Here is a 12,422-nt window from a genome sequence, read left to right on the forward strand (position 1 = left end):
TCTCTACTAAAAATACAAAAAATTAGCCGGGTGTGGTGGCAGGCGCCTGTAGTCCTAGCTACTTGGGAGGCTGAGGCAGGAGAATGGCGTGAACCCGGGAGGTGGAGCTTGCAGTGAGCCGAGACTGCTCACTGCACTCCAGCCTGTGCGACAGAGCAAGACTGCGTCTCAAAAAAAAGAAAAAAAAAAAAAAAAATTGGCCCAGGTTCTTGGAGTTCTGAACTTCTGGCTTCCATCTGGCTTCCATTCTGGATCTCAACTTGTTCTTGTCCTTTGATACGTAACTCTTTCCCTGGCCAGGCATGCTCACTGCTTGATTCTGGTTTTAGTATCCTCCTTTGTTGCTGAGTTTTGGCTTCCCTTCTCCAATACGATTCCTCCTCCATCCCTTCCACTGTGCTGTTTCTGGTTCCTCTAGGTAAGGAAACACCTTAGCCCATCAGTTTGCCTTGAGGCCCCACCATGATGAAAGCCTTCTTTTCTTTTCTGATTTGCCTCATCATTGCAAACAAGATGCATGAACAGGAGCTATAACCTCCAGTTAGGCCATTGTTAACCCAAAGGAGATGTTTCTGTGGAATGTTGAGCTGAATGTAGAGGGACCAAGCATAAATATGGACCATATATAGACCATCTTTCCAGAAGTTTTATGGGAAAGGCAAGGAGGGATTTAGGGACAACGTTTAGAGAATAGTCAAGTATTTTTTGTTTTGTTTTGTTTTTTTAAGTTAAGATTAAGGAAACACTGGAGGTTTTGTAGGCATATTGAAAATAATCTGTGAATAGAACAGTTGATTCCTTGATGTGGTGACTGCCGTTATCATTCCCAGGTTTCAGATAAGGTGATTGAGGCCTGTGGAGATTAAGAAACCTTTGCCTGATTGACACAGGTAGTACGGGTAGATTTGGGGATCCAGCCAGTCATGTGTGATGTCAGTGCTCGGTGCTTAACTACTGCCCCTTTTGGTGTGCCCTCTTCAACACTGCAGTTCGTTTGAGACCTTCTTTCTGCATGAGGCCTTGTCAGGAAGCCCACAGCAGTGTTAGAGGAGGTTTCTGCCTTTTCTGTGTTATGCTCTGTATCGCCAGTTGGAGGAGTTTTGTTTCTCTCAGGCAGTTGAAAATACATAACAAGAACTTCAGAGGCTGAGGCCTAACGTGCAGATTTAGGAATCCTTAGCATCAAAAAAAGAGCAGAATGGGGCCGGGCGCGGTGGCTCACGCCTGTAATCCCAGCACTTTGGGAGGCTCAGGCGGGCAGATCATGAGGTCAGGAGTTCGAGACCAGCCTGGCCAAGATGGTGAAACCTCATCTCTACTAAAAATACAAAAATTAGCCGGGTGTGGTGGTGGGTGCCTATAATCCAAGCTACTCAGGAGGCTGAGGCAGGAGAATTGCTTGAACCCGGGAGGTGGAGGTTGCAGTGAGCCAAGATTGTGCCACTGCACTCCAGGCTGGGCAATGGAGCAAGACTCCTTCTCAAAAAAAAAAAAAAAAAAAAGACAGAATAACAAAACAAATGAGATACCCAAGAAAAGAATATGAACAGAAGAGAGTCAAGTAGTGAGGATGGGAGGAGATAGTCCCCTGAGGTCCTGAGGTACTTTCCTGAGGCTGATACTTCCTGGGGTATCCTTCCTAAGACTCTTCTAAACTGGGAGGACCCTGTGCAATTCACTCTTTTCCGTTTGCCATCTGGTTGCTCCAGGTCCCTTCTCTTGCTGACTTTGTATTTCTGAAGCAGAGAAGCGGTCTAGGGTTAGCAGGTGTGTGAGGGCCATGCTCACTGCCGGCTGCCCTATCCAGGTCAGACTCAGGGACTGCAACCCGAGCAGGGGCCATGGGTCATACAGTCACTGTTGTTCTATGAATGGCACATGTAAAACATCAAACTTGCCTCTGCATTTACTTTTCCTACAATTTGACTCGAGGATACATACGCATTTCTTTGTTGTTGTTGCAGATAGCCCAAAATCTTAGATGCCCAAATTTCAAAGCCCCAAGGCTTAACATGCAGCTTGTTTTATGATACTGGAATGCATTCATTTGCTTTTACTTGTCATTGACCCTGTTAATACAAGTAGTGTATTGATATGGTAAGGTAATGATTGCATAGTCCTAGCTTCTTTTTCTTTATCTTTCTCATAGGCAGTTTTTAGCATGCAAAATTGCTCCTTTGAGGCTGATGTGGAGTCTGAAGGAATGCATGCATTCATTCCTTCATTTATTTGGCAGTTATTTGACATTTGCTATGTGCCAGTTACTGTAATCAGTACTGACAAGGGGAAAGCCAGTAAGACACTCTCAAAGAATTCACTATCTGGGAGGAAACGCCAGCTGATACATAGGTGTACATTAAAAAACAAGCAAACAAACAAACAAAAACCCAGTCATTTGCTGTGTCCAGCGCTGTGGGATGGTATGGACATAGTCTTGAGGTAGCACATAGGAAAGGTGCCTGGATGAGAGTTAGTTATCTAGAAGGCCTTCCCCAAACCAGGTCAAGAGGTGTTGCCTGAGTATTTGTGAGAATTGCCAACGGGAAAAGTGTATGTATGCTTGTGTCTGGCAGGGAGGCCAGAGAACAGGGTGCATTTGGGGAAAGCTTGTGGTAAGTGTGGAGAGCCTATGACATGAGGGGGTTGGAGAGGGGAGCAGGAGACTTCCTCAGCGAGCCTCAGGGCTGTGCCATGGAGATTGGTTTTTCTCCTGAAGGTGGCAAAGAATCACGGAAATGTTGTAAGGAGGAGAGAGATACGACCAAGTTTGAATTCGAGAAGCGTACTCTGTAGCTGCACTATGAAGATGTAGGTCACGGGGCAATGAGATGGAGGGAAGGGAGTAACTTTAGAAATAATAAAGAAGCAGAAGCAGAACCTGGTAGCTGATGACATAGGAAGGATTTTGGGAAGGAAAGACCCCCTTGTCACTGCACCTCCCCTGGATTTGGCTTGGTTGACTGGCAAGTGTAAGGTGTTGCTTTCTACCATGACAGGGAATCAAGGAGGAAGAGCAGCCTTTATGGAGAAGATGCCAAGTTTATGGTTGCATATTGACAGTTTGAGATGCCTTTAAACATCCAAGAAAGGGGTATGGTGGGTGAAGCTGTTAGTGTAGAAGAGGAGATCATTCAGGGAGAGAAAAGAAGTGATTCAGAGAACAAGGGATGTGTTACCAGGGGCGTGCACTGTAAGAGTGTCCCCAGGGAATGGCTGGAGAAGTGGAAAAAGTCAGGAGACTCATGTGATGGTTAGAGAAGCCATGGGAGAGGCAAGTTTCAAGAAGGAGTAGAGAGATCATGAGTGGCAGATTCTGTACACACATTCAGTTAAGGACTAAAAAGTGTTAACTGGATTTAGCCACAAGGAGAGATTATAGACTAGAGAACAAAGTAGATGAGCTGAGTGTCTATAGTCACATTTGTTCAGCATTACTTTATCGAGGATAATTTCCTAAAAGTAGATCAGATCTTTTAGTGAAACTTTTTTTTTCTCGGCCAGATGCGGTGGTTCACGCCTGTAATCCAAGCACTTCGGGAGGCTGAGGTGGACGGATCACCTGAGGTCAGGAGTTTGAGACCAGCCTGGCCAACATGGTGAAACCCTGTCTCTACTAAAGATACAAAAATTAGCCAGGTGTGGTGGCAGGTGCCTGTAGTTCCAGCTACTTGGGAGGCTGAGGCAGGAGAATCACTTGAACCCAGGAGGTGGAGATTGCAGTGAGCCGAGGTTGCACCACTCCACTCCAGCCTGGGCAGCAAGAACGAAACTCCATCTCAAAAAAAAAAAAATAAAAATGTTCTTTATAATCACAACAAATCTTAATTTATTGAAAGGTTTATTGGGCCTTGTTGAGTGCCCAATATTCCCATTTCCACCTAGAATTCCTTTAAGGATTCCCTTGCCAGCATTCACAATATCAATGCTGAACTATATTGAGAATGTTAACTGATCCTGTAGATAAGATACAATATTTTACTACTATACTGGCCAGTGTGTTATGCTAAAATCCAGAGACAGACCATTGTGCCTTAGGCTCTCTGGCTTCAAAGGGAACCTAGCTTTGTATTTTTCCTTGAAATAGGCCAGTGACAAAGTCTAACCCTAACCTACTAAAGTCATGCTCCCTGATTATTGGGAGATAAACTATCTCTTACCACAGGGGAGCCGAAGCTGAATGAATGCATATTGGAAGACATAATCTTGACTGCCCTTGAAAATAGATGACTTTTCAATTAGTTGTACTTCTCAAGGAGAAGATTTAGGTGCTATTAGCACAGAACTCCATCACAGCATCTGTTCAGAGGGCAACAGAGTTAAAATGTAGACACACACAGACACACATTTATGTATATTACAATGCTGTTTAGAGTGATTTAGAAAAAAGTTATAATCTTAGGGGAATATAAATCAGTCTGAATGTTTTACTTGGTGCTGCTCATAGAATTTCACAGGAAGCAGAGCAAAAATGGAAAAGGTCCAAAGAAGGCAGCAAAAGTGAGAGGAATCAAAGGAAGAGGATGTGATTCTAGGAGTTAGACCAAGAAAAATTGAGAAGCCTCAAAAATTGAGAAGAGGAGGAGAGAGATGCTTGACATGTAAAATAGCAAAAGGAACAATGAATGGCAGGTGGAGTTTCCACATAGCTGATTATATTGAGAAATTTAAAAATTTGCATTAAATTAAAGAACAATGTTTTCTTCTATATCATAAGGTTTATGTATGTAATTAAGCTGCTGAATATTATTATGCAAAGAATTGGTATCTTGACATGCATCACTTGCCATAGGATAATAGTATCGGCACTAACAACATTGAAGAAGTTATAAATCATAATGGTTTCCTATTAAATGCATAGTAGCTATGATTCAGGGAGGTGTAGACTTCAGCTGAAGTGTAGTGTGGGCTGTTAAGCCCATCATACATTGTCCTGAGTACTATTAATTGGAATTCTAGAATATGGGTCTGGAAGCCCTTTCTTAGTTGAATTTTTCGTATTATTGCTGGTTAGCATGCCTTATGTAGGGAGAAAAAAACAATTGGATGGATCTGAATGAGTATATATTTCTTTTTTAAAAACGATCTCTATCTCTAACCATTAAAAAACTTTATTAAAATTTTTTTATTTCCATAGGTTTTTAGGGAACAGGTGGTATTTGGTTACAGGAGTAAGTCCTTTAGTGGTGATTTGTGAGATTTTGGTGCACTGATCACCCTGGCAGTATACACTGAACCCAATTTGTAGTCTTTTATCCCTCACCCCCTTCCCACCCTTTCCCCTGGGGTCCCCAAAGTGGGGACTCAGTGTGTGTGCGTGTGTGTGTATACACATATATACATATATATAACACACATATATACACACACACATATATATACACACACACACGCACACACACACCACAGTTTCTTTATCCACTCATTGATTATGGGCATTTTAACCATTAAATAACTTTAATATAAACGATGGTCTAAGCATTCGGAAGCCAAAGTAAAAAAAAAAAATTTTTTTCCAGCTGGATTGCCGTGTTTGGAAATGAGATTCCAAGAACAGAATACAAATACCAAAACATTACCAAATCTAACAACAGAAATTTTAAGACATATTCTGATTTCACAGAGTCATTAAAATGTGAATACATATTAATCTTAGAACTGATAAAACAGGGCATTATGGTATAGTGGCATCTGTGCAAATATGTATGTACACATACAGAAATGGGTTGATAACTAAGTTTTACTGTCCTTTTCCTGCCCTTTCCTTCCTCCTTTTTCTGCATTCCCTCCCTACTTATCTATTTCTTAGCTTATCTACATTTTAGTATTAAATGTCTTTGTTTTTTCCTTTTTCTTTCAACTTAAAGTAACACCAGTGAAATGAAGGAATATGAATGTGTTTATTGTTTTTTCACCCTGTGGATACATGACATGTCTTCTAGAATATTGAAAACTGCTTTAAACGTTCTTTTCTTCAGTCTTTCCTCCTCTTCATTCCTTCTGCATTCCATGTTTCCTATGGGTTGGAAAGTAGGACTCTTTACATCCTGACAGCCCGAGTTAGTACCTGGCATGTGCTCAGCCTGTGGGATCTAGAAACACATCTGGCCCTGGACAATCAAGGAAGTCTGACCCCGTTCACGAAGCAGCAAGCCTTTCTCAGGGGTCTTCATGCTCCCTATGGAATCAAAGGGGCTGTTTCCCTAAAGTCCAGGTTGCCATAGGGCCACAGCATGGTTATGTTTGAAAATAATTTCAAATGATTGGGGACATTTGTTGTAGGTTTTCAATGATTGGGAACATTTGTTGTAGATTTTCTTCTATGCCCATGGCTGTGGTTTCAATGTGTCCCCTCCAAAATTCAGGTGCTACCAATGTGATGTATTAAGAGGTAGGACCTTTAAGAGGTGTTTAGGCCATGAGGGCCCTTCCCTTGTTAATGGATTAAGACCCTTAAGAAAGAGGCTTCACACAGCATTTTCTTGTTGGCTCGCTTCTCCTTCTGCCTTCTGCTACATGAGGACGTATCAAGAATGCCTTCACCAAATACCGAATGTCTTGATCTTGGGCTTCCAGCCTCCAGAACTTGAGAAAATACATTTCTGTTCTTTATGTATTATCCAGTCTCAGGTATCCTGTTATAGCAGCACAAAACAGATGAAGACATCCATGGTTCTCAGACTTGAGCATGTGTCAGATCTCCTGGAAGGCTTGTTAAAGCACACCTTGCTGGGTTCCACCCCTATGTTGCGGATTCAGTAGGTCTGGGGTAGTTGCTGACAACTTACACTTTTATTCTGGGAGGATATTTTGGGAACCACTGTTTCATATATACCTGCATTTGTCTCTAAATGTAACTGAGATGAGCGCTCTAACTGGAGAAGGCTGAGATCCTGAAGGTTAGTGTGAAGGGCAGCGCTAGGCCAGCCCAGTGGGAACATGATGTGAGCTACATGTTAAACTTTCTAGTAGCCATGGTAAAAAAAAAAAAAAAGTCAAAAGAAACAGGTGAAATTAAGAAATTAATTCAAATAGTGTATGTAACCCAATACTTGCAAAATACTATCATTTTAGTATGTAGTCAAGGTAAGAAGTCATTGATGAGATTTCTCCCATTCTTATTTTCATACTGAGTCTTTGGCTTGCAGTGTGTATTCTGCACTTCTAGCACATCTCAGATTGGACAAACCACATTTCAAGTGCTTGGTGGCCATGTGGGCCAGGTGGCTGCCATCCTGGACAGTGCAAATCAAGGATCTTCTCTCTGGGGAGACACTTTCTTCAAATGTGTCATTTTTAATTGCTTGTAGATATTTCTATATGTATTTTCTCAGTGTCTTAAGTGATAGGCAGCACTTTCCCTGTGGTTGTGAGCTCTCTAATCTTTAATTCTTGAGTATGTTTAAATCTGCGTGGCTCAGAAACTCTTTCGACAGTGGTCGAGGCTGGGGCTCCTTTAGGCTGGGGATGGCATCAGGATGGTTGACGTTGGTGTTACCAGGGAGTGAATGTTCTTCCTATTCCCTTACTCAAAAAAATTGAAAAGATCGATTAAGGACTCGTGACAGAGTGAGAGATGGTTTATGAATGAAAGGTTGGTAAGGAAGAGGGAGCATTGATTTTAGATGGAACATTTTATAATGGGGTAGAAGAGAAACGAGGCAAAAACAAGGCTGCAGTATGTGAAAGGTGGAGAGTTCTCTCTCTCTGTTTGTCTATATCTGTCTTTGCATACATATATGGACTGTTTAAGTACAGTTTGCTTTTGATTTTTTAATTTGATTAGTACCATGTGGAATTATGTTATTCTGACTCTTGTATTGTTATTGATAATAAAAGAAAATGAGAGCACTAACTTTGATAAAGAACCATTTTATCAAGGTCGTAAAATATCTGTCACCTCCCAAAGTTTCCTCCCATGTCCTTTGTTGTTACAATATTTTGCTGGGTCAGAACACTTAACATAAGATCTACCATCTTAGCAGTTTGAAGTATACAATTCAATATTGTTAACTATAAGCACTGTGCTGTATAGGAGACCTTGAGGACTTATTTATCTTGCATAACTGAGACTTTGTACCCTGTAACTATTATATCCCCATTTCTGCTTCCTGCCAGCTGCCATTGGCCAATGGCAGCTGCCATTCTTCTCTCTGCTTCTAAGAGTTTGATCATTTTAGATTCCACATATAAGTGAGTTCATACAATACTTGTGTTTCCATGTCTGGCTGATTTCCACTTGTGGATACATATTGAAAGGAATTGAAGTCAGTATCTTGAAGAGATATCTGCACTCCCGTGTTCATGACAGCCAAGACAGGGAAACCACATGAATGTCCATAGATGGGTTAATGGATAGAACATACTGACTTCTGCGTGTTGTATTTCTCTTTTAACATGATGACACATGAAATGCAAGTCAAAGTAAATCTATTAGAACTTAGTAATTCCTGAGAGTTAACTAGCACTAAACCGCAAACCCTGGAAATTAGCTCTTTGAATCCATTAATAAAGAAGCAATTTTAAAGCTGAACTTTTAGTGGATAATTTGGTTTGTGAGGCAGTGAAGATTGGAATAAAAGTCTTAGACCAATTGGAGTGCATATGTAGTTCAAAGAACAGTGGCTGTTGAATCTAATACCTTCAGAAGATGGAGACTTCTCCATGAAATGTTCAATGTTGGTGCCCTACATTCAATTTTCTCTTAAATTGGTTAAAAACAAATACCATGTTTAAGTAGAGTAGCATTAAAAATACATGCAGTCATACATTCAGATATATGTGATGCTAATGGTCTCTGGAAGGCCCTGACATTTGAGTTTCATTAAAGATTTCTATCCCGAAATATTATTCTATTATTCTGTTCATTTATCACAATCTCTCATTTCAGTGTGGCTGATTCAGTATGCACTTGAAACCATTTGAAGTGACTAAAGGGTTTTGGGGGTGGTTGCTTTAGAAAAATCGGCATTTCAGTAAGACACATTTTCCCCTCCATCTCTGTTGATGTTTGAAGTCTTCAGAGTGTTGCTGTGATCAGAGAAAAACATTTCTTGTGAAATAGTTTTCTCTGAGAGTACAGTGATTTGAGACTGGCTGGCTGTTGATTCAGATCATCTCTTGTGGAAGAAGTTGTTTTCACAGAATGTGCTTCAGGGTGAGGCCTGGGGCTTGAAAGATTTTTCTCCAGTTCAGAATACATAAATATAAAATTAACCCAGCTTTAAAATAATCTTCAAAGTCAATAAAAAATGGAATCTTTCATATGTTGAGGCAGTAAAGTTCCTAGCCCACATTGCTCCTCAGTGACCTGTGCATGCTTCATAGGTTCAGGTTGCAGGTATTAAGTATGATTACATGGAAAGTGAGTGCTAGGAGAGACGACTTTAAATTTCCTCAGTTAATGATTGGTTTATTATAAATACTTTCTGCATATAAAACTATAGCTAAATATTTATCTCAAAATGCTAAAGGTTTCACTTCAAAAGAAGTTGTGCAATAGAAGTGCTAGTATTTGTCGGACACTTCCTATGTGCTTGGAACTATGCTGATTGATTTTCATGAATGTTCTTTCCTATTTTGTAGGCTATCCTTGTGAATACTGTTATTATCTCTGTTATACACGTGTGGAAACTGAGGCTTGATCATTTGGGTCTTAGGTGACAGAACAGTACAAGAATTGGCCTTTGGGTGCAGAGTTCACTGCCCTCACTGTCATATTCTTCTTTTTGAAAAAGCATAAGATTCTCTCACAGACCAGGTTCCTTTTCACTCTCTACTTAGGGAAAACTTCAAGGTGAAAGCAAATATTAAGGGATTATCATGCAGCTTCGTCTCTAGAAGTTTTTCAGATGCAACAAGCAATAGATGCTACTCATATTTTCATTCTAATACCTGAAGAAGATCTAGCGAAAAACCATCAAGTAGATTAAACAGCTGATTGCTTATCTGACTGGCTCCTCTATGTAAATACAACATATAGGTATAATAAAAAACTAAACAGGACAATCCCGGTTGGGTCAGACTTAGTCTCATTAAGGGAAATCAGTCATACATTCAGTGACATGGAAAAATAAGACATTCGAAGTGCATGTAAGTACAGAGAAAAGAAAAGAACAAAAACCCGCAGAAAAGAAGCTGGATTTCTGACCTGGATTCTAATCGAACTAGCCATTTAATTTTTTCTACAACTCTGTGTATGAGTTATTGAGTTAAAATGTTGTGTGATTCAACTCTTGGAGTCAGGGAGCCTCTCCTGAGGAAAATGCACATGTAACAATTTGCATATCATCCAGGGCTTTCGTGGGCCCCCTAAAGTCTCTAGGTGTCTCTTGAGTTTTGTTGAAACCCCCGAATTAGTTGCTCTCTTGCGTTTCATTTCTCTTCGTGAATGGCAGCATTCTATAGCTATGTAATGTTAAGGATCTTCGTAGATATAATCCCTTGATACACAGATGGTGAACTTTTGGTGTATTGATGCTTCCCAGATCACATATGCTCAATACCTTGGGGTGTATGAAGGAGATAGATTATACTGAATTGACTAGAATTCCTAAAGAGATGGCTGTGGAGCTGAGAAAAGAGCAGGTAGACTTGGAATCATCAGACTTACCCACTAGCTAATCTGGTAATTTTCAAAACTGTTCCAGCCCAAATTTCCCCTTCTGTATACGGAATGAAGAATGTGTCGTGACTATCTGGCACTTAAGTGAATTAACAGTGAACCCCGTAGTGAAATAGATAAATGGAAATAAGCCTGGGCAATGCTCATCACTTTTGCTTGTTGCTTAAACGTTAATATTTCCCAGAGAGTCATGTCTGGCAGGCTCTGGGTTCTTAGAGAAACTGTAGGGCAGCTGATGGGCAAGGTCCCTGAGGACTCTGAGAACCTCTTCACTTACAGTGGGGAAGCCATGGGACCTGGAGAGCCCACCCAAGAAAGGGAAATGAACTTGAAAATCAATATTGTGAAGACAGGAAGTTGGGCTCAGGCTTTTAGAAAATCATTTCTTGGACCTATGCTCTCCAGAGGGCTAGAAAAGTGGCAAAAGTCTTTTGAAGAAAGGAAACCTTGAATCCATCTGATAAATCTAAGATCTAATCAGTGTTTACATATAGTAACATAATAATTCATTAATTAAAATGTACTTGGAAAGCATTTAAGAGCACATTCATTTGTTCACTCTTTCTTATTATGCTATGGATAGGCATAAAACTTTTTTGGGAGAGGTATGTATCATTGTTTTTTTGAGATGGCGTCTGGCTCTGTTGCTCAGGCTGGAGTGCAATGGGGTGTTCTCGGCTTACTGCAACCTCTCCCTCATGGGTCAAAGTGATTCTCCTCCCTCAACCTTCTGAGTAGCTGGGATTACAGGCGCGCACCACCTTGCCCGGCTAATTTTTGTATTTTTAGTAGAGACAGAGTTTCACCATGTTGGTCAGGCTGGTCTTGAACTCTTGACTTCGTGACCCGCCCACCTCAGCCACCCAAAGTGATGGGATTACAGGTGTGAGCCACTGCGCCCAGCCTGTATCATTTTTACATTAACAAATGGAGCAGATTTCTGTGTCTATTTGAGTTGTTCAGAGACCTTGATATGTCTACTTCTGTTGTCATCTCTTGAAAGGGTCCTGTCTAATGTCTTAGGTCTGGAAGAATTAAGTCTGTTTTTTTTCTTTTGGAAGCTTAATTTTAATTTTCTCTTTAATAATTGTTGTAATGTATGCATATGCTATGCACGCCATTTATGAAACTCCAATCTTGTTCATGTCTGATAATTGATTAATCTATTTTCTTCTGCTTTTATTTTCAGATAGAAGAATTTCGAAGGCTGAGGACGCATGTTAAGGGGGCAGAACTTGTAGAAGGCTGTGATGGGATTTTGGGAGACAACTTTCGGCCCACTCAGCCTCTTAGTGACAGAGTCATTAGAGCTGCATTTCAGTAGCCAAAGAGGATAGGAACAAGTCTATCTTCATGAGGGTATGTCCAGATTAAGTAAGGAAAATGAGGTGCACAGCTACTTAAACCTAGCATGCCAAAGGTACACTTACGGTGATCCTGGTAATTTAGTAATAAAAGCATATGTACTTCATCTTGATAAAATTTATGACACATTCTTGAGCTCTGTTAATTACAGGTCAAGAAGTTATTTTAATCTTATGCAGTATTGAAGAAAAACTATGATTATATTTTCCTATCAGAGTAGCCTTTAATTCCAAATTTTGGTGGGTTTCATAAGGAAAGACACCCTGAGGCCCAGAAAAGGTGACATGCATACCTCTTTAATAACTTACCATGTTGTCCCCTTGAAGCAGCACGAGTCATGTCCCAGTGACCAAGGAGCACACAGGAGGGGGCTTGGAGAACATGTGAGCCTCAGTGTGGATCCTACTTGTCTCCTGCACAATTGATCCTCTTGTTT

The 12,422-nt window shown here is 40.7% G+C and overlaps 1 protein-coding gene across 1 annotated transcript in view; it reads left to right on the forward strand.

Moving 5' to 3' along the window:
* The window catches only part of CA8 (carbonic anhydrase VIII), a 94,281-nt gene that overhangs the window by 62,606 nt on the left and 19,253 nt on the right, over positions 1 to 12,422 (forward strand). Inside the window, exon 8 of the mRNA XM_011931949.1 lies at positions 11,811 to 11,980. Within this exon, the coding sequence (XP_011787339.1) occupies positions 11,811 to 11,945 (135 nt within the window). The 3' untranslated portion in view covers positions 11,946 to 11,980. The remainder of the gene's footprint in view (positions 1 to 11,810; positions 11,981 to 12,422) is intronic.

The sequence above is a fragment of the Colobus angolensis genome, unplaced genomic scaffold, assembly GCF_000951035.1.
Source record: "Colobus angolensis palliatus isolate OR3802 unplaced genomic scaffold, Cang.pa_1.0 Scaffold92, whole genome shotgun sequence".
NCBI lineage: Eukaryota > Metazoa > Chordata > Mammalia > Primates > Cercopithecidae > Colobus > Colobus angolensis.